At 46.0% G+C, this 26,167-nt stretch overlaps 1 protein-coding gene across 3 annotated transcripts in view; it reads left to right on the plus strand.

Annotated features, from left to right (window-relative positions):
* TPR8 (Tetratricopeptide repeat (TPR)-like superfamily protein) overlaps window positions 1-26,167 on the plus strand; it is a 121,867-nt gene that overhangs the window by 63,280 nt on the left and 32,420 nt on the right. For all 3 annotated transcript variants that reach the window (XM_086495879.1, XM_086495878.1, XM_086495877.1), the window contains exons 5-9: window positions 8,908-8,968; window positions 9,046-9,145; window positions 9,249-9,412; window positions 9,483-9,529; window positions 9,619-9,714. In XM_086495879.1, coding sequence (XP_086352005.1) covers window positions 8,908-8,968; window positions 9,046-9,145; window positions 9,249-9,412; window positions 9,483-9,529; window positions 9,619-9,714 — 468 coding nt within the window. The remainder of the gene's footprint in view (window positions 1-8,907; window positions 8,969-9,045; window positions 9,146-9,248; window positions 9,413-9,482; window positions 9,530-9,618; window positions 9,715-26,167) is intronic.

The following is a 26,167-nucleotide window of genomic DNA, read 5'->3' on the forward strand; positions in this document are numbered from 1 at the left end:
TGAGGCAGAACATAGAGATCATCTGCTTCAGAGATACACTTTTTGGGACACATTGTCTCAGCAGCAGGAGTGTAAATGGATCCGGCCAGCCAAGATAGACACTATCCGTGATTGGCCCGATTTGAAGAATGTCCATGAAGTTGGAAGCTTCTTGGGACTATGTTCGTACTACAGGCGGTTCATTCGAAAGTTTGCAGAGGTTGCTTCCCCTTTGCACATCTTGACACAGAAAGGAGTCCCTTTCTCGTGGGGATCCACAGAGGTGACTGCCTTTTAGACATTGAAAGACAAATTGACTACGGGACCAGTTTTGACTTTGCCGGATTTGCAGAAGTCATTGAAGTATATTGTGATGCTTGTGGTCGTAGTCTGGGTGCGGTCTTAATGCAAGAAGGCCATGTCATTGCTTACGAGAGCCGATTGTTCTCTAGGCCGGAGACGACATAACATATTTATGAGAAAGAGCTTTTGGCGGTTATCCATGCTCTTACTCAGTGGTGGCATTACCTACTCGGAGCGGATTTTACTGTCTTTACAGACCATCAGAGTTTTCTCTACTTCTTGTCGCAGAAGCAGCTTTCGGAAAAGCAGATGCGGTGGGCGAACATCTTGTCACACAGTTTCACTTTCAGATTGTCCATGTGCAGGGACAGAAGAATGTGGTGGCAGATGCTTTGTCTTGAAAGCCGTTGGTTCTTGCTATTTCCGCGATACATCATAGGAGCTTCGAGGATATGGTCGACCATTATGCCACAGATATAGATTTTGCAGATATTTTCACACAGATACGGGATGGGGAGACATTAGCAGGATACTTCATTCGGGAAGACTACTTGATGAGAAAAACCATGTTGTGCGTTACACAGCCGTTGAGGGAAAAAGGTTATGACTGACTGCCACTGTCCACCTTTTACGGGTCACCGCGGCATTGCTACCACCATGAAAGGGGTAGAGAGAGACTTCTTTTGGCCTAGACTCAAAAAGGATGTGGAAGAGTTTGTGTGGAGTTGCTTAGTATGCCAGAAGGTCAAGTTTGACAGGCATAAGGCACAGGGATTGTTACAGCCTTTACTCATACCCACCCACCCCTGGGAAAGTATTGCAATGGATTTCATTTTTGATCTCCCGAGAACACAGAATGATCACGATGATTTTCTGAGTACATGGCATGCCTGAGACGATTGTCTCCGATAGAGACCTTAGATTTACGAGTTTGTTTTGGAAGGAAATCTGGGAGAACATTGGCCTGCGTTTGCAGTTCTCGTCATCGTTCCACTTGCAGACTGACGGGTAATTTGAGATTGCCAATTCAGTGGTTTTAGATTTATTGAAGTCTTGTATCTCGGATTAGAAGACTCAATGGGAAAAGTACTTACCTTTGGTGGAATTTGCCTACAATAACACAATACACTCTTCGACGGGGAAGGCGCCATTTGAGGTTGTTGAAGGTGCTGCGAATGTTCCACCCTTTCTGAGCACGAAAGATAAGATTTTTGAAGCGGATGAATATATGCGGGACTTAGATACGGCTTTTGCCAAGGTTCGCGAGACTTTGCAGAAGTCTCAAGAACGACAGAAAAAGGCAGCGGATCGCCATAGTCGCGACTTGAAATTGAAGGAGGATGATCGCCATAGTCGCGACTTGAAATTGAAGGAGGATGATTGACTGCTCTTACGTTTTGAGAAGGCACGCCTAAGAAAGGAAAAGGGAAAGGAGAGGCTTTTTCCAAAGCTTAGTATGCGATACTACGGACCTTTCCAGGTCACTGAAAAGATAAATGATGTCTCCTTCCGATTGAAACTGCCAGATACTTGGAGTATTTACAATGCATTCCATGCGAGTCTCTTGAAACCTTTCAAGAGTGATGTGCCTGATGATGGGGAGCCTGATGAGCAACCCGAAATGGAAGAAAATGAGGAGATCCTTGTTCCTGAACAGATTTTGGCACATAAGGATACGAAGAAAGGTAAAGTCCGAAGGCGGTTCTTGGTTAAGTTCAAGAACTATCTTGCATTTGATGCGAAGTGGATGGAGGAGGACCTAGCAGTTACTCCTCGGATTGTGAAACTTTACCTCGATGCTTTTTGTTTAGCATAATCTACTCCAAACAGAACCCAGAACTTAGCTTGGCCGGAGATCTGGTGCAGTGGGATGCACAAGAGGGGAGTCACTCCGCTCTTTTGTCAAGAGATGCCTTGATTTTGATACTAAAGTCACTGATGTCTCTTTGAGCTTCAGGGATACTAAGAGCTGACAATATTCTGCTGGATGACTTTATGAAATGGAATTCCTGATTATGATACTGATTTGTTCTTGACTTCTTTTGTCACGTGACACATCCAACCCTATGTGTGTGGACAAGCTACAGCACGACAAGGGTTCAGTCAGTCCAGTCAGTCTAGATTTCGAAGTGATCTGGCACTTTTGTGAGTCTATTCGTAGACAGTGCATGCCCAGTCACTTAGTGTAGATGCATATCCTCTGGTTGCACATAGCTTGACCATAAGTATTCCCATCAGAATCCATCAGAATCCTTCAAGGGGATTTTCCATTGCATTTAGCCTATTTTACCTATTTTTAACATTTTTCACTTATTATTTTTAAGTGACTTTTGTTGGAAAGTAGGTAGGGCAAATTGAGTAAGTTTGTATATTAGCAAACCTAGACTAGCACTAAAAGGCAGAAGAGGCAACAGGAGCCAAGCTCAGCAGGCAACTTCTCCAACAAGACCTTGGCGGTTTTTCCCTCCAAGCAAGACTCAACCTAGCGTTTTCTTCATCTGCATCAGCCTTGCGTTTTCATCATTTACATCATCGCCAGCAAGTCACTTGCCTTAGCGTTTTTGCATCAGCAGATCTTCACCGCAAGCAAGCCCAAGCTTAGCGGTTTTGCAAAGTTCCATCGCCGGCAAAACTGCAAACATCAGCGTTTTCAGCCCTTGTCATCGGCAACAGAACCCTCATGTCTAGCGTTTTTGGTCATAGCAAGTTTCAGCCCTAAAGAGTAGCAGATTCAGCCCGGAAGGACCAGCAGTTTTCAGCCTTAAGAAGCCTCAGTTTTCAGCCTAAGACCTGCAGATTTTCAGCGACAAAGACCTACAGAAACAGCCCCAAAATCAGCGTTTTTGGACTTAGTGCAGATTTCAGCCCATAGCGTTTTTGGACAGCAGATACCAGATTGCAGATTTCAGCCCTTATGTCGGTGTCGTCATCCCCGTCATCATCGCCGACATAGCCTAGACTTGCATCAGTCACATGCATACAGTTGTACCAGTTTGTGCAATCATAAGTAGACCACTCTCGCCGAGGAGAGTGGGGCCTTCGGAGGAGGGTTTTACAACGTCTCTAGTGTCGTATCTCTCTTCTCTCTATATCTCTCAACCTCATACACTTGCACGCACAATGTCCACTCACTTTGTTGTGATCATAGCATTCTCTCATTAAGAACGGAAGGCTCTCCCTTCCATAAGAACAAAAGGAACCTTGAGCACAGTTCGGAGCACTCATCTTGAGCAAAGCGCAAACATTCATTCCGCTGCACCTAACATCTTTTAAGTGCAGGAACTGATAGACGAAATGATTGCAGCATTTTGGTTTGATTGATCTCGAATAGACATGGTTGCAATAGGGGTTAGTCAATCGGACATCGATGAGGTCCCGATTGGACCTAGATGTGGTTGCTACATTGCCGATAAATCATGGTCTAAGATCCAAATGAATGTTGAATGTCTAGTGATGTCCCGTGATGTGATTGTCGATTTGGTACATGTGCTAGATGTGTGTTCCTAGTACGTAGGTACTATTAGTCAGTGTCTGCTAAGACGGTTTATGGATTTTGTCGGTTTTGCAGGCGTAATCGCGGTCGATTACAATGCTTTCAAGAGGGGGGTTATGTCACAAAGTGATGACGTGGCTATTGACAGCAGAAACCCTAATTTCTGCCAAAAACCCTAATTTTTGGAAACCCTAACCCTAACTGCTGGCTGAAACCCTGATGTGGCTGGAAACCCTAACACAGGCGGCTTAAAATGCCACGTGGCCAACGTACGGATTTCCGAAATTTGCGGAGCTGAAAAAAAGCAGCTGGAGCGGCACAATTTGACTTGAGAGAGGGAGAGAGAAATTTCCCTTGCTTTATTTTTATGAGAAACTCTCTTGTGTGAGAGGAGGAGAGAATTTTGCTTTTTGGGAACTGAAGCTTTTGGGGCTCTGCTTTTGGGCATCCCTTGTAATCTTTAAATACGTGGTTTAGGGCTCACTCTGCAGAGCATCTAGACGTAGAGTCTGAGAGTAAAACCCTAACCGCTCTTTGTACTTTGACATCGATTTAATACATAAAGAAATACCGAAAGGGGCGCCAGTCTTTGGGGCCAATATCTCTGGGCACGGAACTCCGCCGGGCCAGTGCAAATCTATTGTGATGTGTGGATTGTTTGGAAGTGGTTATTTGGTGCTTTGGTGATCGATTCTTGACTTGAGTGTCCAAGTCTGTTACAGCTTCTTGATCTTTCACTTTGCCCTAAAAGTGGCAAAGTTTTGTACTTCCATTTATTTGATTCGGTTCGGGCCCCACGCAATGTGGTACCAGTTCTGTTTTTATCTGCCTGTTTTGCCACATTCCTCTGTTGCTCTAGAACTCTCTGGCCTGTCTTGAATCTGTTCTTGCTGTGACTTTGTGAGGCACTTTGTGGAGATGTGCCCATGTTCTCCGCATCTAAAACTCTTCCCCTCTTTGATATAGCTAACCCTCTCTCGAAGAGTGAGCTGGGGTCGTGCATCCATTTCTTTCTTTTCTGGGTTACTCTTCTTCTTTCTACTTTCATTGTTAGAAGTCTGTTCCGTTCTCTGTGTCATGTTCTCATTTGTGGGGTAAGTCAAATTGCCTGAATGAATGGCAAAACCCCGTTTCGCATGACTCATCGGTTCCTGAATGGGATCTGACTTTTGCTCTAAACAGTGATCTCGGATCTGTGTAGGAAGTCCCAAGGTAAACCGCTCAATCTGTCTTTGAACGAGATCTTCTTAAATGAAGAAGCTGGTATAAAAGAGCTCTAGAATCTCTTGCTATATGCATCCAATGAATCTCCCTTGATAATTCCAAGCAGTTCATATATCTCTTTCGTACTCCCGAGTCAGCCAAGAAGAAATAAAAAGCCTTTCAACCATTTAACCGGAGCTTCCTTTCTCAGTAGAAGAGTGAACCACCATGTTTGAGCATCTGGGAAAGGATTAAAATCGAGTGTCCACCTTTTTTAAATTCTTTTACTTTCTTGCTTTTATCTTCGAGGAAGTCATATTGGTTGGCTTTTTGAAATGCTTCTTCTTTGCGTAAAATCTGTGATCGTCGGAGTCCGAATTGTCTGAGGATGACTCCTCTGTAGAACTGTCAGAAACTGGGCGAAAACTAGGCTTCTTTGCCTTTTTCTTCCCCTTTCCGAAGCTTTACTTTTTGCTTCGCTTGTCCATGTCTCTCTGCGAGTACAGGTTCTGCTTTTCTGCACTTGTCTTCCTTTTCGGCTTTACTCCCTACCTGAGAGGAGAAGCAATGGCCACACACCGTCTCTAGTAAATCTTATCAATCTGATAATTTTTCAGGAGTATCACCAATCTTGGGTCCTTGGAGTACTTAATCAATCTGTTTACACATATGCCAATTGGTAGTTTGTACTCCTTTTCTGGCAAACTTGTCGGAATTTTTTTTTGCCCAAATCTTTCTTTTCTTCAGTTCCCGCGCCGGATCTTCAACTTTTCTTTGCCTTCCCATTTAGAGGTGTCATGTCTGTCAGATTCTTCACTAGAACCCATGTGTAATTTGGGATTTTTGATGGCTTTATGCGCTGTAAGACAGAGCGATGAAGACGGGAGCGCGCCCGATGCGCGATGTATGAAGGGTGGGAGTGGTTGATAAGTCCCAAAAGCTTTGTGCGCTTGTAAAAAGTATCGGATCCTCCGTAGAAGAAGAATCTTTGTGTGCTTTGATACCATTGTAACAAACTTGGACACTCCAAGTCAAGATTCTACCGCGACACGACAGAAATTCACTTCAAAACAGTTCACAACTGATCCGACAGGGCCCGACAGAGTTCTGTGCCAAGAGGTATTGGCCCCAAAGACTGGCGCCCCTTTCGGTGTTTCTTTTTATATTAATCTTCGAGCAAAGTACAACTCCGGTGGGTGCTCGCTCTCAGACTCTGCGTCCAGATGCTCTGTAGAGGGAGCCCCCCTTGGGATCTTTATAAAGGTTACAAGGGATGCTAAAAGCAGAGCCCCAAAAGCTTCAAAATCAAAAGCTTCATAAAAATCAACTTAAATAAAGCAACTTTTCCCAAAAGCTGCCAATTTTTCAGCCAGCACAGAAATCAGGGTTTCCGTACGTGTTGCCACATCAACAATTGGCCAAAATCCTCTTTTTCCGTACGGATGCTACGTCAGCACTATTGCCGCTTTTCATGCTGTAAATTCCAGACTGCCACGTCAGCGTTGTTCCACGTTTTCCGGGTGGTGCCAACCAGGGGTTGTGTGTGTGTCCAGCATGCCACATCACCGGTTTGTGACAGTAGCTTACGAGAGCAGAATCTTGCAAGGGCAAGAAAAGACTGCAACCCGTGATTCATGCGCTTTCTAGTTGGACCCACTACCGACTAGGTGCTGATTTTGTTGTCGAGACAGCTCATCAGACCTTGCGATACTTCCTGACGCAGTCAAAGTTCTTCGAAAGGCACATGCGATGGGCAAACATTCTCTCTATGTTCCACTTTCAGATTCTGCATGTGGAAGGCAAGAAGAATGTTGTGGCTGATGCATTATCAAGAAAGCCACAAATTTCAGCTGTGTCAATTCGTTATCATCATGAGCTTGGTGATATGAAGGAACAATATGCTATTGATGAAGATTTTGCAAGGATCTTTGAAGAGTTGCAAGATGGGCAACACCATGATCACTACCTCCTCAAGGATGGTTTTATGATGATGCATGGCAGACTATGTGTGATGAGGCCATTGTGACATAAGGTTATGGTAGAAAGTCAAGTCCTACCATATGCAGGGTATCGAGGTATAGATGCGACAATGAAAGCGGTCGAGACATTCTTTTATTGGCCTACTTTGAGGAGAGATGTGGATGCCTTTGTGCGAGCATGCGTAATTTGCTAGAAGGTCAAGTTTGACAAGCAAAAGGCACTAGGGTTGTTACAGCCACTGCTTATTCCAGATAAGCCATGGGAAAGCATTGCTATGAATTTTATGTTTGATCTTCCAAGAACGCCGACAGGGAATGATGGTACATGGACCATTATTTGCAAGGGCTCCTCTGTTCGTGTCTGAAAGAAATCTGTAATTTGCCGTTGTAGCTGTATCTCCCTCTCTGGGCCCCTCCTCAAGAGGTCCTCTCTATGTCTGCTTAGTTCCAATAAGTATAGTCCAAGGCATCTCTGATCCTGATATCTCGTGACCCTAGAAAGCGGTCCAAAACCCTCTCTGAATAGACAGTGGAAGCGGCCTCGTATCTCGTATCTCATAGTATACTGGGCAGTGACATGTTTTCGGGGATTAGGCAAGGGTGGCTGCCATAACGCTGTGTATAGAGATGTGGCATATTCCCCATGTCTCCATGGAGGTGATGGCAAGTGGTGGTGAGTGCTCATAGAATAACCTCCATACTTCGCATGAATCCCGACTCATGAATAGCTGGTACATATCCTGCTCTAACTGAGATAGGTAGGCCCTCTTCTTTCATCGCACTAGGTGAAGCAAGATGATCCTCGACTGTCTATGTGTGGTGATCCCCATGAGCACCTCTCTTTGTAGTCTGATCCTTGTCTCTCTACACTCCTCATCATACCAGCTATCCTGGGTATTCTCCCAGATCGTCTCCATGTAGGCTGACTGTGGGGATATGTCTCCGATGCTGCATCAAGAAGCGTCTGTGTCATTATATGAGTGAGCTCATCTAATGACCGCCCTGGCTGCTTGGCTGCTGAGTACATAGGTGTTTGTATATCTCATTTGTGTATACAGTGTCTGTCTCACTTGTGAAGGTATACCAAGTGTGTGGAGACCTCTCCTAATGGAGTTGTACTGAACTGAAACATGAGAGTGAAAGACAAGATAAGCTACTCGAACTGGTCTGGGCCCCACCATGAAATTATGAGAAGATGGAATGAGACTTGGCTGGGCCATGACATAATCCACTGTACTAGCACCATGTCGATGTGGAAAGTAAGTAAAACCTCCCGTTGCCGGGAATCTCTGTAGGCCATTCAAAATGGCCAATCCATGCACAGTCCCCATGTCTATCAGGTATCGTCCATACTCAGTGTGCTCGTGAGAAGAAGAAGAGAGAGAGAGAGAGAGAGAGAGAGAGAGAGAGAGAGAGAGATGAGGTTTTTTCAGTCATCACTAGTATTACACTTTGGAATGTTTGGAGAGCTCGTTTTCTCCACATTCTCAGTGCGGCTCCACAGCTCCTTCAGGATACCCTCACTACCATTTGGCTGGATATCATTCACACCCTGATTTGGCAGTGGGATTCTTCCTCAGGTGCATCTCGAGCAGCCGAGGCTCGCCGTTTTGCCTTCCTTCGGCGTTGGGCACGATCCCCACTCTTTTTCACACTTACAGGTGGACAGATTACGTGGCATTATGCCCCTCCTCGTGGTTTCTCCTGCACTTCTCACACCGACCACCATGAGATTGTTTTAGTCGAGTTGTCACTATAGTGGCTCTCCTCCTTACATTCAGCTTGTACACCCCACGTGATAGGCTATTTTGGCATCCGCTGGGGATTATATTGTACTCAGTAATATACAGCCCTGACTTTTTCCGAGAGAGAGAGAGAGAGAGAGAGAGAGAGAGAGAGAGAGAGAGAGAGAGAGAGAGAGAGAGAGAGAGATTTTTTCTGTTATTTCAGAAAGTATGGAAGCCAGGAATTTCAGAACAAATTATTTTAGCAGAAGCCTTCAAAGCACAAGGTTCTATAGAATCATGTTGCTGTTCTTCTAATATCCCAAGTTGCAATCTTGTAACAGATGACCCACGTTTAGTGCAGGAAATACTTCTATGGCTAATTCACATTTCGTTGAGGCCATTGATTTATACACAATGGCGATCTCATTGTGTGGGGATAATGCCGTTTATTATTCTAACAGGTGGCAAAACTTTGGGCAATGACATTCACTTTCAAGATGTATTACGTTGTTGAGAATAGATACTTTGAAGCCGGTAGTATCTCACATACTGTACTGTTGCCAGGGCAGCTGCACACACCCAGGTCGGAAAATATGAAGCAGCCATTGCAGATAGCAACAAAGCGATTCAGTTGGATCCAAACTATAGCAAAGCATACAGTCGCCTTGGTCTTGCTTATTATACCCAAGGAAAGTATCAAGAAGCTATAGAGAAGGGGTTTCAAAAAGGTCAGTACTTTCTCTGGCTCTTTCGGAACGTTCATATGAGCGATGCTAAGCATGGTTCCTTGGTTTGCAGCTCATCAGTTGGACCCAAATAGCAAGTCTATTCAGGAAAATTTACTGGTGCTTCTTCATTCATTCACCTATGGCAAATGTTCTTGTCTGGCAGAATATCTCTTGTGAACCAGTTTTTTGTTTTGCTTTTCTCCCAGGTGGCACAAAAAAAGCTCGAGGAAGAGCATGTACGCAGCAGGCAATCAAATCCAGAGCCAAGTGAGCAGCAGCCGTATGTGCAATCCAACAACGAGGTACCAGTCTCTGTGTGCATTTGCACTTGTGTGTGTGCGTGTGTGTGTTAGAGAGAGAGAGAGAGAGAGAGAGAGAGAGAGAGAGAGAGAGAGAGAGAGAGAGAGAGAGAGAGAGAGAGAGAGAGAGCTGTCTCTGTCCAGTTCGCCTGCGCATGACCTGTTCCAACCTGATGCTCCTGCCTAACCCTACCCAACCCCACCAGCCCTAGCACAACTTGACCGCTCCCGCCCACCTCCCAAACCAGGCCACTCCCCCCTTGCCTACCCCTTTGAAACCGGCCAACCGCCCTCATACTCGCCCCACCTGCTTTATCACTCTCCCACACTCTCATATTTGCAGCCCTCCCAGTTCAGTCTTGTGGGGTTGAGGGGAGGAAACATTAAGAATTCTGCCTCGAGAATTTTTCATCGGCTCTCTCTCCAATCATGCCCTCTGTGCAGATCCAGACATCTGTGCGATCTATAAAGGTGGCTACTATCCCTTCCATAGTCTTGCTAGATACCATCACTTTTGAGTGGAAAGGGGTGTTGTACTTGCAGAGGATTGTGGCTACGGGCAGACCGAACCAATGCCTTAGATGTCATGAGATGGGGCACTTGGTGAGGGATTGCCCTAGAGGGTGACAACAGAGATAGACAGGTCGGAGGAGGAGACAATCCTCGCAGCCATAAGAGAGTTTTGTACATTAACATGACCCCACGCAGAGGCAGCAGCAACAGAGTGCTGGGCAACAATACAATATAGAGGAGAGACAGAGACAGAGACAAAGACAAGCGGGTAGATAGGGACAAACATAACCTATCCATGTTTACAAAAGGGTAGTGAGCAACAACACGATTTAGAGCAACAACACAATTTAGAACATAAACAGAGACAAAGACAGAGACAAGTGGGTAGACAGGGATAGACACAACCTATCCATGTTTACAGAAGGGTAGTGAGATAGGGTGACAGAGGCAGAACAACCCATAGACAGACCTCTAAAGGAGAGATTACCAAACTAGGATCGAGAGGAGGTACCAGAGTAGTTGGAGTCCAACTACTCTAGGAACGTCTAGGAAGGGGCTAGAAAGGGGCTTTCTACCAGTTACCGGGGTACGCTAGGAAGGGGCCTGGAACGGCGTTCCGGCCGGCTGGGGATGCTTGGAACGTCCCGGAATGGACTGCTGTTCCAGCAGGCAGGTCATCACCGGAACGTGCGAGGAAACGACATCGGAACGGTCAGAACGGCAGCCAACGGTCACATTCGGCCAACGGTCAGAAACGGGCAAAAAGTTGAAAAAACGGGCAGAATTCAATTAGCAGGGCCTTATAAATTGTCCCACCCCCTCACCCCTTTCCTTCACAAAGCTCTCAAGCTCTCTTGCTCTCAACTTCTCAAGGCTCTCTCCCTTGCTCTCAACCTCTACGCCGCTACGGTCTACTCAAGCTCTAAAGCCTCAAGGCTCTCAAGCTCTCTCTTGCTCTCAAGGCTTCAAGCTCTCTCCCTTGGTCTCAACTTCTCAAGAAGTGAAGCCTCTCTCTCGAGCTCTCTATCGCGATTCTCAAGCTTTGAAGGAGTCAAGGCTCAAGCGGCATTGGCAAGCCTCTCTCTCAACTCTCAACTTTCAAGCCCTCTCTCTCCACTTTCAAGCTCTCTCAAAGTTCAAACCCTCAAGCCGGTTTAAGATCAAGCTCTCTCTCTTTCTTGGATAATCCATCATCCATGGCCTCTTCTTCTCGTACAACCCCCTCCGTTCATGCGGGCAACACTCAAAAGGCGAAGGAATGGTCGTGGTGGGATGAAGTGACCTTGGAAAGGCACCTTGTTGGCGGCGGGAGGTTCTCGTGCATGGGCATGCAAGTTATGCTCTTACACGCGGAAGGGGGGGCATGACAAAGTTAGGGCACACTTTCTTAGAGTGCCGGGACATGAGGTGAAATTTTGCACCAACGTAAGCGGCGAGAAGAGGAAGGAGCTTGAGGAAAAAGATTGGCAATTCAATCATAAATCCAAGCCCGCACGCAAAGGTATCAACCCGAAGACCCTCATCCCTTCTTCTCCTCTACCCGGTGTTGGTGCCTGTGGATCTTCATCGGGTCTGATTCGTCGCCAAAGGACCCTTGCCACCTCTTGGGACCCAAAGAAGAAGGAAGAGGTCGATGCTGCCGTGGCCCGATTCTTCTATCACGACCATATCCTGAAACTGGCCCGTGGGGCGGTAGGCTTTGGCTTTCGCCCGTAATTCTTTACTTTAGACACACATAGAGAGAACGTGCAAAGGAAACCTACGACGGGAATCAACACTTAAGCACACACAGGCTAGGATGTAACTGGCCTGTACAACGTAGAGGGCGGTACTATTTCAATTACCTGTTAACTTTACACAGAGCATTGAGAAGGAAAGAGAACACAGTTGCGTCCAGCGACTAGAATGTCACTGCGTACACGAGACCGACAGCCTGTAGGCCCCAAAGACTAGCGCCCTTTCGGTATTTCTTTATTCAATTTAAGGTAGACGATCCGACCACTTAGTACAGGCTTTCACAAAGCTGTCCAAACTTGGCGAGGTCTGAAAACGCAGGTTTTCGACCTGATTTCGGCAGCATAACGGCGCAAAAACCCTTGTAGGTCAAAAGTACCTGTCTAGGGCGGATTTCCTCGCTATCTGGAAGCTTTTTGGTGAGCTGTCACAGAAATTCAGCGGGCTGTAATTCTCTGTTTTACTGGCGGGTGCCCAAAAGCGTGTACACGCATCCCAAGGCTCTCACGAGGCTCCCCTGATGTTCCCTTCTAGTTTAGGTGCGAAACTCTAAACCTGCAGAAAAGCACAACAGGCTGTAATTCCCTGTTTTGGATCGTTTTTAGCGGAGTGAACACGCCTACGCGTGTTCCAAGGGCTCCCGCACACAATGGGACAATTCCCCTGTAAATTGGACGAGTTTTCACGCGAGAAAACTCTCCAAACTCGCAATCTTTCACGATGGAACTGTGCGTACTTGTGGGCGATTAGCAATCAGCTAATCGAAGTCTCTTGCCTTGGCAAACTTGCATAAACCCCAAGAACTATACATGTTCATTTGAGTAGCCCAACTAGTCGGGCATTACCATATGTGCCAAAGGGGAGAGAGAGATGCACAAGAGCAAATCATCGCACTACATGAGACAAAGGAGAAGGCAAGCTTTCCATTAAAGTTGTAGACCTGGGGTGCCCACTACTCACACACACACACACTGTAGGTCACTTATTAGTCAAATCAGCCTCCACTCTCAAATTGGGCGCCCCCTCTTGCTGATGGAAGTGGAAAATCCACCTGGAGCCGCCATGTGTCTAGTTTGCCCCTTTTGAGTTAATTCTCTAGTTTTGACTAACTTATAAAGTTATAAGTGAGTTTCCGAGTGGCCCAGACTTCATTTGGCGCACATAGGCTTCCATACTCATCAAAATTCAGTGCTAACTAGCCCGACCAGTCCTGACCGACTGAAACCGGCCCGTAGGGCGGTAGGCGTTGGCTTTCACCCGAAATTCTTTACTTTATACACACACACAGCACTTTGCAAAGAAAACCTGCGACGGGAATTAACACTTAAATACACACACGGCTCGGAAGCTAGAATGCTCCGAGCAGACGCCGACAACCTGTAGGCCCCAAAATTGGCGCCCCTTTCGGTATTTCTTTATTCTTTAGGAGGGTAAATTACAAGGTAAGGTCCTGGGAATCCTTCACGTGTATCCACCTAGATACCATTTGATTTGGCCAAATTTCGGCAGCATAACAGCCCCAAAACTTGCGCGAAACCAATTCCCCTGCTGGAACTCGCTTGCACTGGCGTATACCCTCTGATTCCTGTCCAAAAACAGTAAATTCAGCACGCTGTATTTACTGGTTTTTGCCCTGTTTTCAGCCCCAAACAGTCCCCTAACTGTCCTCTGCCAGTGGGGCACGATTCCCAATGATCCTGGCATCCGTATGGCTGAAAAACAGTGAAATTACAGCGCATACACAATGCTGATTTTGCACCTGTACGGTGAGGTTATGACCCTCACCAGTGCCTGCCTTGGAGCAGCAGTTAGCTACCCCTGTTCCTGCTCAAGGAGGCTCTTGCCTCAGCACAAAAGCATGAACCCACACAACTGTACATCAGTCAAATGAGTAGCCCTCTTGTGGGGCATCACATAACTGCACGTAGGGGAGAGAGAGAGCAGTGTGTAGTGTGCAGGGCATCACTCCTAGCACCACACTGTACATGAGAGGGAAAGAAAGCACTCCATAGCTCTTAACCTGTGACAGGTTGCAAATGAGGCCTCTCCCAGCTTAAAAATCAGCGCCCATTTTTCTGCAAGAGGAAAGTTCACGAAAATGTGACACTGGCGCATTTTCAAGCATTTTCCCGTTTCGGGTTTGCCGCCTAAAAATATCTTGACCGGTTGCCCAGTTGACTTCGCGGAAGAGTTATATAATGTTCCCCTAGTCATACCGGAGGTAATGATGCGAACACATTTCACGGCCCAAAATAGCAGTTCCCTAAATTTTAGGAGATGCTTCTGTTGGGCTGCCACTGGTCTTCTGACCATCTATCCTCATTGGGACCGCATCCAAAAGTGCAATGTGGCCCAACTGTCGGATACTTTTTGTTGGTAGTCCCACCTTGACTTTACGCCTTAATTGAGTTCACTTCCTAGTATCCACCAACTTGCTAAGTGCGACGGGGGGACCTATATGATCTGGCTCTGAGCCTAGACATCCTCTTACTATACGAATTCCAGTGCCGACCACTTACCATCTGCGGGTGAATCTACCGTTCACATTGGCCTTACAATGTCCGACCGTTTGCTACTTCAAAAAGAGGGTCTTAAACAAATAAAATAAACCCCATTGGAAAGAAACCAACAACCAAGGTTAGCAGTTGCCACATCTCTGTGACATGGTTAATAACTGCCACGTCCTCGTGACATACCCCCCTCTTGAAATCGCAAACGTCCTCGATTGCATTCCATAAATACACGCCACTGATGATCTTGTGCTATCAACACTCTTTTATCATCGCATGTATCTGCAAGAAAGGTCGTAACATACATAGATACAAATGACTTAATGAGGCCTTCATACTTTTGCCATTTCCATCTATGGCACTGAATTCATATGTACATTTGATGTACTAGCTCTATCATTACCCCTCCTTTGCACACGTTGGGTTGGGGCATAAGTATGCTGTAACCCAAAGGCTTCAAGGTAGAGTTGCAATACATTTGGTGACTCTGACAGATCATGCTCTTCCATCCATTTTGCATCCATAGGTGGATAGTTCTTGAACTTCACCAAATAACGTCTTGCAACTTGTCCTTTAATTTTTCTGTCCTTATGTGCCAAAACTTGCTCAGGTACCAGGATCTCATCAAGTTCCTCAACTTCTGGCTGATCCTCAACTGGCATATCTTCTGGCACATCACCCACGAAGGGTCTTAGAAGACTCACGTGAAACGCATTATGAATCTTCCACGCATCAGGCAATTTCAGCTTGTAAGCCACATCGCTGATCTTGTCAAGCACTTGAAAAGGCCCATAGTAACGCATGCTGAGCTTAGGAAACAGCCGTTCCTTGCCCTTCATCTTCTTTAACCTTGCCTTTTCGAACCGTAAGAGAATCCAATCACCAGGTGATAGTAGCAATTCACGACGGTGACGATCAGCAGCCTTTTTCTGTTTTGCTTGAGTCTTCTCCAAGGCAACTTTAATCTTCTTATACATCTCATCCATGTTCTCAACATATCGATTTGCCTCAAAGATCTTGTCCTTTGTGTGCAAAATGGGAGGAACCTTTTTGCCGCCTTCAACAATTTCAAAAGGTGCTTTGCCAGTAGACGAATGCACCGTATTATTATACGCATACTCAAGCATAGGCAAATACTGTTCCCACTTGCCCTTATTATCTGACACATAGCATTTCAGCAGATCTAAGACAGTAGAATTGGCCTCTTCTGACTGTCCATCAGTTTGTGGATGAAACGAAGACGAGAACTTGAGCGTAGTACCCATGTTCTCAAACAATCCTCTCCAGAACAAACTGGTCATGCGAGGATCACGATCACTGATAATCGATTGTGGCATACCATGGTACTTAAACACATTGTACATGAACAAGCGTGCCATCTGATCAGATTTTATCTTCTTCCTGACGGGGATAAAATGGGCCTGCTTGCTGAACCTGCAGATAATGGTCCATATACCATCATTCCCTGTTGGTGTCCTTGGAAGATCAAAGATAAAGTCCATAGCAATGCTTTCCCATGGCTTATCCGGAATCGGGAGTGGTTGTAACAACTGTGGTGCCTTTTGCCTGTCAAACTTGACCTTTTGGCAAACTATGGATGCTCGCACAAAGGCATCCACATCTCTCCTCAAGGTAGGCCAATAGAAGAACGTCTCTACCGCTTTAACTGTTGCATCAATGCCACGATGCCCTGCATACGGTGGGACATGACTCTCTTCCATGACCTTATGTCGCAGTGGCCTAGTGACACAAAGTCTGCCATGCATCATCATAAAACCATCTCTGAAGAGGTAGTGCTCGTGATGTTGCCCCTCTTGTAACTGTTCAAAGATCCTTGCAAAATCTTCATCAACAGTATACTGTTCCTTCATGTCATCTAACTCATGATGATAAGGAATTGACACAGCTGAAATTTGTGGCTTTCTTGATAACGCATCAGCCACAACATTCTTCTTGCCTTCCACATGCATAATCTGGAAGTGGAACATGGAAAGAATGTTTGCCCATCGCATATGCTTTTCAGATAACTTTGACTGTGTCAAGAAGTATCGCAAGGTCTCATGATCTGTTTGGACAACAAAATCAGCACCTTAGAGGTAGTGCTTCCAGCTAGAAAGCGCATGAATCACGGCCAAGAGCTCTTTCTCATAGACTTGCATAGTCCTCTCTGGCCCTTGCAAAATTCGGCTTTCATAGGCTACTACCCGTCCATCTTGCATTAGCACTGCTCCGATGCTACTGCCACACGCGTCACACTGGACCACAAATGACTTCCTGAGATCTGGCAGAACAATAATTGGATCTGAAGTCAACTTTTCCTCTAAGAGACTAAAAGCTGAAATCTCTTTTTGGGTCCATCTGAAAGTGACCTCTTTCTTTTGCAATGCGTGAAGAAGCGATGCTATCTCTGCAAAATTTCTGATAAACCTTCTATAGTAGGAACACAATCCCAAGAAGCTTCTGACATCGTGCACAGTCTTCAAGTCTGGCCATGTCTTGATAGCTTCGACCTTTGCGGGATCCATTCTAACACCATCCTTTGAGACTATGTGGCCCAGAAAGTGGATCTCTTCGAGGAAGAATTCACTTTTCTTAGGATTGACAAGTAACCTGTGACTGCGCAGGTCTTCGAACACAATGGTCAAGTGACGCCTATGCTCCTCTTCATTCTTCAAATACACAATCATGTCATCGAAGAATGTTCCAACAAACTGTTGATGCGAGCGGAAAATCCGGTCCATCATTCTGTTGAACATGGCAGGAGCATTTGTTAGCCCAAACGGCATCACTAGAAACTCATAAAGACCAAATGTCGTTCTAAATGCAGTCTTGTGCACATCCTCTGGGCTTATACGAATCTGATGGTACCCACTCTTCAGGTCTATCCTGCTGAAATTGCAGCACCCTCTAAACGATCGAGAATGTCATCAATGCGAGGAATAGGAAACCTATTCTTGGTGGTATTCTTATTCAACGCACGGTAATCAATACACATGCGCCATGAGCCATCCTTCTTCTGCACTAGGAGCACTGGGGAGCAAAAGGGTGAAGAACTAGGCTGAATCAGCCCCTTCTCTAATAACTCCTCAACCTGGCCCATAATCTCTTTCTGCTGCGCCGCACTAACCCTGTAGGGAGGTGTATTTGGTGGGCTACACCATGGCACCAAATCTATCCGATGGTCCTCAGGTCTCTCTGGCGGCAATTGCGACGGCAATGAATTAGAAAAACAATCACTAAACTTTTGCAAAAATGATGACCTTTCTTTATCTAACACAGATAAATTTGACTGATCCCTATCTGAGACATCACGTGCAAAATCAGGTACACAGAAAGATGATTCTTTATTACAGAAGTGATAGCAGAAGCAGATACAATAGGGACTGACTCTCCTTTAAGCTTTACATCCAAGATGTGAGTTTTGCCCCTATGCTGTACAATGATCTTTTTGTTGTAGGCATCCAAGACTCCATGCACTCGGAACATCCACGGGGTCCCCAACAAGGCGTCACAACCTTCGAGCGGCATGATGTAAAACTCTTCAGTGTCCACATACGACTGAATATGCAGACGCAGTTTTCCAATGATGGGAGTAACACATTCTGAGTGGCCAGGACATGCCAACCCTGCCTCTGCTGTGTACCCCATCTGTTCAGCTCTGATGCCCAGCTTCATAGCTAACTCTGGTGAGATAAAGTTGGCTTTGGCACCTGGATCAAAGAAGATGAGTGCCGTCTGATCTCTAACTTTACCCCATGCCCTGCATAACTCACTGGCATCTGTGCTGGGCCTGTCACCCACCATGTCTGGCACTAAACCTGCCGTGGGTTTAGGCTTCTTGCCTTTCTGGTCTTCTTTATCCTCTGAGTTAGCTGGCCTTTTTCTTCGTGGACAATTTATAGAAATATGACCAGGCTGCTCGCATACAAAGCATTTGTTCTCAGCCATTAGGACCTTCTTTTCCTCGAGCGACTTGCGCACAAAAGGCTTCCTTTTCTGTTTCTTTGCCGGCGCTCCAGAAGTCCCAGCTGAATCCTTGTCTTTGGTGACCTGTTCTGACCCCTGTGACGCATCAGGAGCCGTTTTCACAAAGGGCTACTTCGCTGAATTTTTCTTTTGCTGCCCTCCTTTATCACTGCTCGGAAATCCACTGTCCTCTCCTATCAACAGGGCAAGACCAGTGTTCGCAACTTCCATAAGCTGAGTAAGGGTAGCCACTCTGTTCTTTGTACAGTAATCACGAAGCCCTTTAGGCAGCCCACAACAATACTTCTCTATCTGCTCTGTCAGTGGCACAAATCTGTAGGAGGTCACTGAGAGTAATGCTTTACAAAACCTCCTATTGTAGTCCAACAAGCTCTTGCACGAAGCTGCCGTAAGCTGGTGCCAATCTGTCAGGACATCGGCTTCAAATTCATTTGATAGCCAAGCAGATGCAAACATTTGCTTGAAGTAAACCCAAGTGGCGGGTGCCTGTCCTTGCATTAACAATGTCGTCCACCATGTAAGCGCATTGTCCTTTAAGAAAATGGCAGCTTTCCTGACCTTCGAGGCCTCTGTAAAATTCCCTCCCGCATAAGCTGTATCAAACTGCTGGAGGAAAGTGAGTGCCTTTGTCTTATCCTCGAAACCACTGAAGGTATTGAACTTTACCGCTGCACCACCTTCTTTGTAAGCCTTCGGCTTCTCTAGTGCCCCCAAGTTGTCATACGGGATGGTCTGCAACATGGGCACTGTACTAGGCATGATCGGCACGTGTTGGCCATTCACATTTTGCGTCAGAGGTGCGATATCTTGCTGCTGTCCAGAAAAACCAGCCATGCCAAACTGACCCTGTGGCACCCCAAACTGACCCTGGTTGCCGTGGAAACCTTGTTGCATGCCGATAGTACCATACATGGGGTTTGGCATGATGCCTTCCATACCCCCGAACACTGTTCCTGGCATGTACGGCTGACTTCCAGACGCATAACCAGCCATACTTTGGAGCACTGATCCACCCCCGAAATACCCAGGATGTACCGTGGGTGGTGGAAAAACTGAGTGCATAGCCTGGTATCCAGCTCCCTGTCCATTCAAGACAGCATGCTGGCTCTGAAAGGTGGCGGGCTGAACTGGCATAACCTGTGGAATAGGCGTTCTAGCCACCTGTTCAAGCACGGGAGGAACCTACTTTGGAGTCCCCGACTCCGCAACATGCGAGTGCTCCCTTTCCTCCTGCGCCTCATGAAGTACCTGGGCTTGAGCTTCAACAAGCTCCGTACGCGGCGTAGGTTGCCTATTTTGCTGTTGCAGTGGTGGCGCTTGCAAGAATTCGATAAACCTCGGATTCTGCACCAACTGCGAAAAGACATTCACCGCGGCAACTAACTGAGTCTTAAACGCATCATCCTCAAGTTGCCCTGTCATAAAGCCCTCTACTACTGGAGGGACATTCACGTTGACAGGAGGTACAGACTGACGTGGCCGTGAGCTCTCGCCAATCTCAAAAACCATAGGAATCTCCTGCCTGTCCTTTGGAGAGGAACCCTCTTCCATAATTCCCTTCCCCTTGTCGGCCATAGTGTAATCCCCGCGTTCTTGCACTGTGTGTCTTTACCCTGAACAATCCAGGCTCACTCTTTGAGGAAAAAGTGATTGATGTCCCGGCAACGGAACCATGAAACCGGCCCGTAGGGCGGTAGGCGTTGGATTTCACCCGAAATTCTTTACTTTATACACACACACACAGCACTTTGCAAAGAAAACCTGCGACGGGAATTAACACTTAAATACACACACGGCTCGGAAGCTAGAATGCTCCAAGTAGACGCCGACAACCTGTAGGCCCCAAAATTGGCGCCCCTTTCGGTATTTCTTTATTCTTTAGGAGGGTAAATTACAAGGTAAGGTCCTGGGAATCCTTCACGTGTATCCACCTAGATACCATTTGATTTGGCCAAATTTCGGCAGCATAACAGCCCCAAAACTTGCGCGAAACCAATTCCCCTGCTGGAACTCGCTTGCACTGTCGTATACCCTCTGATTCCTGTCCAAAAACAGTAAATTCAGCACGCTGTATTTACTGGGTTTTGCCCTGTTTTCAGCCCCAAACAGTCCCCTAACTGTCCTTTGCCAGTGGGGCACGATTCCCAATGATCCTGGCGTCCGTATGGCTGAAAAACAGTGAAATTACAGCGCATACACAGCGCTGATTTTGCACCTGTACGGTGAGGTTATGACCCTCACCAGTGCGTGCCTTGTGGGGGAGCAGGAGAGAGAGCCCACTTGCTATTCTATGCAATGAGGGTGAAGGAGAAGAGGAGAGTGGCGCAGAAGAAGCTCACGCAGAGAAAACGTGAGAGAGAGAGAGAGAGCTCGTAGAATTTTTGGGAAAAGCCACGCTAATAACATTTGGGCTTGACCTTTGAGTATATGAGTAAGTGACTAGGGGGCCATTCACACTTGGGCCCCCTCACTTATAAGTCTTTTAACTTATAAGGTAATAAGTACAAGGCACTTAGGCCTTTATTCCCTAACAACCTCCCACCTAAAGGCAATGTACCTTGGGAGATCAAAGAATCAACTAACTATAATACATCAGCTGATCATGCACTTACTCATCCAACACCCATCATCTGTCGGCAATATGCAAACCGCTCTGCTGGAAGACTCTTGGTCAAAAGATCTGCAGGATTGTCATTTGTGTGCACCTTGACAAGTGTAATGCTCTTGTCATCAAGCACACTCCTGATAAAATGATACTTCACCTCTATGTGCTTTGTCTTGGCATGAAAAACAGGATTCCTTGCAAGCATAATAGCACTCTGACTATCACAGTGTAGCACAGGAACCGGTGACTTAATGCCAAGCTCTTCTACCAAACGCATGAGCCACAAAGCTTCTTTGCATGCCTCAGTGGCAGCCACATACTCAGCCTCAGTGGTAGACAAAGCAACACATTTTTGCAGTCTAGAAATCCAAGAAACTGCACCTCCTGTGAATGTAAACACATCCAGAGGTAGACTTCCTGCAATCTGGATGTCCAACAAAATCTGCATCTGTAAAGCCATGCACAGATGTCTCACTCTTCCCAAAACAAATGCACAAGTCTTTAGTGCCTTTCAAGTATCTCAAGATACACTTCACTGCTTCCCAATGCTTTTTGCCAGGATTGCTCATGTACCTGCTTACCACTCCCACCGCAAATGCAATGTCCGGACGTGTAGCAACCATAGCATACATCAAACTGCCAACGGCTGATGCATAAGGAATCTTGGCCATTTCAGCCCGCATATCATCTGTGTTTGGGCAGTCATGTGCAGTCAGTTTTACATATGGAGGCAGTGGAGTACCAAGTGCCTTTCCCCCATCCATATGAAAACGATGTAGCACCTTATTAACATAATCTCGTTGAGATAGATACAGACGCGTGTTGGGTCTATCTCGAGAGATACGCATGCCCAAAATATGATTAGCATCACCAAGATCCTTCATGTCAAAGCGATTCTTTAAGCTTTGCTGTAATGCATCCAACTCCGTGACATTGTTACCCGCAATAAGCATGTCATCAACATACAAAATCAGCAATAGAAGAGATCCATCACTTGCCGTTTTGATATACAAACAGTGATCAGAATTACTTCTTTTGTATCCTTGAGACCTCATGAATGTATCAAACTTGTGATACCATGCACGGGGAGACTGTTTCAAACCATACAAGCTCTTCAAGAGTCTACATACTTTCTTCTCTTGCCCCTTTGACACAAAACCTTCTGGTTGCATCATATAGATAATCTCAAGCAAATCGCCATGCAAAAACGCTGTTTTGACATCCATTTGCTTTAACTCCATATCTTCAGAAGCAACCAGGCCTAAAGCAAGACGTAATGTGGCAAGCTTTACAACAGGAGAAAAAATCTCATCAAAGTCAACACCATGCTTTTGCTTGTACCCTTTAGCAACCAAACGTGCCTTGTACTTTGAAGAAGCATCAGATGTGACCTTGGTCTTGTAAACCCATTTACATGGCAGAGCCTTATGCCCTTTAGGCAAATCAACCAAGTCCCATGTATGGTTTTTCTCCAAAGATTGCATTTCCGAAACCATTGCTTTGAACCATTTCTTACTGTCTTCCCGTTGCATAGCCTCTTTATAGCAAGATGGCTCACCACAATCAGTAAGCATGACATAGTCCAAAGACGGTTCATATCTATCGGGGGGCCTTGTCACCCGAGTAGACCTACGCACCCAATGATCCATAACAGGTGGATTTTCAGCCTGTAAATCATCAAAAACAGCAGGCTGTTCAGCCGGTTGCATCGCAACAACGGGCGGTCTAGGAGCATCAACCTGTTCCCCTACATGTGGTGCATCAATGGCAACTTGTTGGGGCTGATTTTCAGCAGCTAATGGCTGATTTTCAGCACCATTTTCAGCATGTAAAGGCTGCTGAACATTGGGCCTTCTTGGCTGTCCATATGTAACATCTTCACGAAAAACAACCCGGCGCACTTCCTCGACCTTTGTGGGCTGTTTGTGCATGCAATTCTCATTGAAGATGACATCATTGCTGCGTATGATTTTTCGTAATGCGGGATCCCATAATCTATACCCCATTTCACCATCCTCACCATATCCTAGGAAAATGCATTTATGAGACTTTGGTTCTAGTTTGGTGCGGAGTTCACTCCGGATGTGAACATAGGCCTCACAACCAAACACTCTTAAATGTGCATATGAGGGTGGCTTGCCAGACCACACCTCCTCAGGCACCTTTCCACCCAAAGCCTTGCTAGGTGAGCGATTAATCAAGTGAATAGCTGTTTGCACAGCTTCTGCCCAACAACCATGAGGTAATGCAGCATGTGACAGCATACTCCGAACTTTCTCTTGGATAGTCCGGTTCAACCTCTCTGCAACTCCATTCTGAGAGGGATTAAAAGGAGCCGTGAGCTCTCTTTTAATACCTTTAGTAGCACAAAAGTCAATAAATGCTTTTGATACATACTCCCCCCCATTGTCTGAGCGCAAAGACCTAAGCTTCTTGTCAGTTTGATTCTCAACAAACGCAAGAAACTTCTTGAAAGTATCCAAAACATCGCTTTTAGCACGTATTGGATACACCCACACCTTACGTGTAGCATCATCGATAAACGAGACAAAATATTTCTTTTCCCCTAAGGACAACTGTGGCATTTCACATACATCGGAATGCACTAAGTCTAACCTGTCAGACTTCAAAGAAAGAGACCTTTTGTGCGGTGTTTGACTGTGCTTACCATAAATACAATGCTCACAATGAGAAAAATCAGCATACCTCAAACACGGCAAATAACCACAACGAGACAGAGTTTCCATTCCTCTTTTACTCATGTGTCCCAACCGGCCATGCCACAAAGAAACACTTGGCTGCTCGGTTACGGCGACAACATGGTCACGCACACTAGATACATGCAAAGGATACAAAGTGTCCGATTTACAACCCTTGGCTACAATCCGGGCCCCTTTACAAATTTTCCACTTGCTATCACCAAAAGTGGTGTGATAGCCTGCATCATCTAGCTGCCCTGTACTAATCAAACTCTTCTTGAGTTGTGGCACATGGCGCACTTTGTGCAAAACAAAAGTCATACCATCATCAAAGGAAAACTGGACACTGCCAATACCTGCAATGTCACATGCATAGTTGTCTCCCAAATAAACAATGCCCTGCACCTCACCTGAGTACTGTGTAAACCAATCCCTATGAGGTGTTACATGAAAGGAGGCGCCTGAATCGAGAATCCAAGTATGCATGTCCACATCAGAACCCATAGCAAGGGTATGTGCATCCACAGAAGAGGCATTGAGTACATCAGTGCTGCTGTCACTGTCACAACTACTAGCAACATTGATTTCCTCAATCAACACAGTGCTCTTCTTGGCATTTCCCTTGTCCTTTGCATCAGTTTCAGCACCCTTGTTCTTCTCTTTCTTCCACTCATAGCATTCCCGTTTATAATGCCCTTTCTTTCCACAATGATGACACACAACATCTTTCCTACGAGATTTGCTGCGTGCCCTGTCCTTACTGTCAGATTTCTCCCTCTGTTGAGACTTGCCTCTCAAGTGCAAAGCATTAGAAGACCCACCTGTGGTGTTCTTCCTGTTCATCTCTTCCATCAAGAGAGAACTCTCTACATCTGCATACTTAAGTGACGCACTTGAGTTACTAAGAGCTGTCCGGAATACATCCCAACTCTCGGGCAATGTGCATAGCAGAAAAGTAGCTTTGAACTCCTCATCAATCGTGAATTTCAGCTCTGTCAGTTGGCTGAAAATAGAATTGAATTCATTGAGGTGCACTGACATGTGCGTGCCCTCCTTCATACGGAGATCCATAAGCTTCTTAAGCCAATACACTTTACTGGCAGCACTCAGCTGTGCATACAACTCGTCTAAACGCTTCCACATGCCCCATGCTGTCTGTTCATTCTCTACATTGAAGAGTAAATTGTCAGACACCGAAAGCATAATCGTGGAGCGAGCCAACTCGTCCACTTCTTCCCATTCTTCAACCTCCATATCAACCGGTTTCACACCCTGTAACTTAATAGGTTTCGCCTGTTTCTTCTGCAACATCAGATTATAACATTGCTTCTTCCATATAGCAAAGTTATGGGCACCTTCAAGCTTGCGAATGTGCAACAAATTGCCACTTTCACTGCTAGAAGCCATTCTGAGTGATTGCAAACACTGAAACCCTGTTTTGCCGACCTAAACACGCCCAAATGTGCGCAATCGGGCAAAAAACAGCTTGCTGTTACAGAAAAACAGCGAGCAAATTTCACGCGAAATCACCCCAAAACGGCGTACATTCACTGCCAAACCCTTACCAAAGGTTTCCACAAGGAGTATACATCATTTTCTTGCTGAAATTCCCTGTTTTAGGGCAAAAATCAGACCTGTAAACACCTGTTTTGCTGAATTTTCAGAACCTCGTTGGTGGAAACACCTGTAAGATTGACCTGTGAGACTTGCCCTAATGAAATTGCATCAAATTGACCCCGAAATTGGTCAATTTCAGCAGAAATAGGCTGCTGTTCACCAGTTTTTGAAACCCTAATTTTGGGGAAATTGTCACCGGAGGTCGATTCTACACGGTGAGAGGATCCCTTCGCGACAGAGTTGATCGAAAACGGTTGAATATCCTTTCCGCAGCGAGCAAGAACAGAATTCTGATCTGTGTTGCGAGAATGGCTCTCTTGGAAACCCTAAAGCTCTGATACCACGTGTGGGGGAGCAGGAGAGAGAGTCCACTTGCTATTCTATGCAATGAGGGTGAAGGAGAAGAGGAGAGTGGCGCAGAAGAAGCTCACGCAGAGAAAACGTGAGAGAGAGAGAGAGAGCTCGTAGAATTTTTGGGAAAAGCCACGCTAATAACATTTGGGCTTGACCTTTGAGTATATGAGTAAGTGACTAGGGGGCCATTCACACTTGGGCCCCCTCACTTATAAGTCTTTTAACTTATAAGGTAATAAGTACAAGGCACTTAGGCCTTTATTCCCTAACATGCCTTGGAGCAGCAGTTAGCTACCCCTGTTCCTGTTGAAGGAGGCTCTTGCCTCAGCACAAAAGCATGAACCCACACAACTGTACATCAGTCAAATGAGTAGCCCTCTTGTGGGGCATCACATAACTGCACGTAGGGGAGAGAGAGAGCAGTGTGTAGTGTGCAG

This window comes from Adiantum capillus-veneris, chromosome 22, assembly GCF_014529385.1.
Source record: "Adiantum capillus-veneris isolate H3 chromosome 22, ASM1452938v2, whole genome shotgun sequence".
Taxonomy (NCBI): Eukaryota; Viridiplantae; Streptophyta; class Polypodiopsida; order Polypodiales; family Pteridaceae; genus Adiantum; species Adiantum capillus-veneris.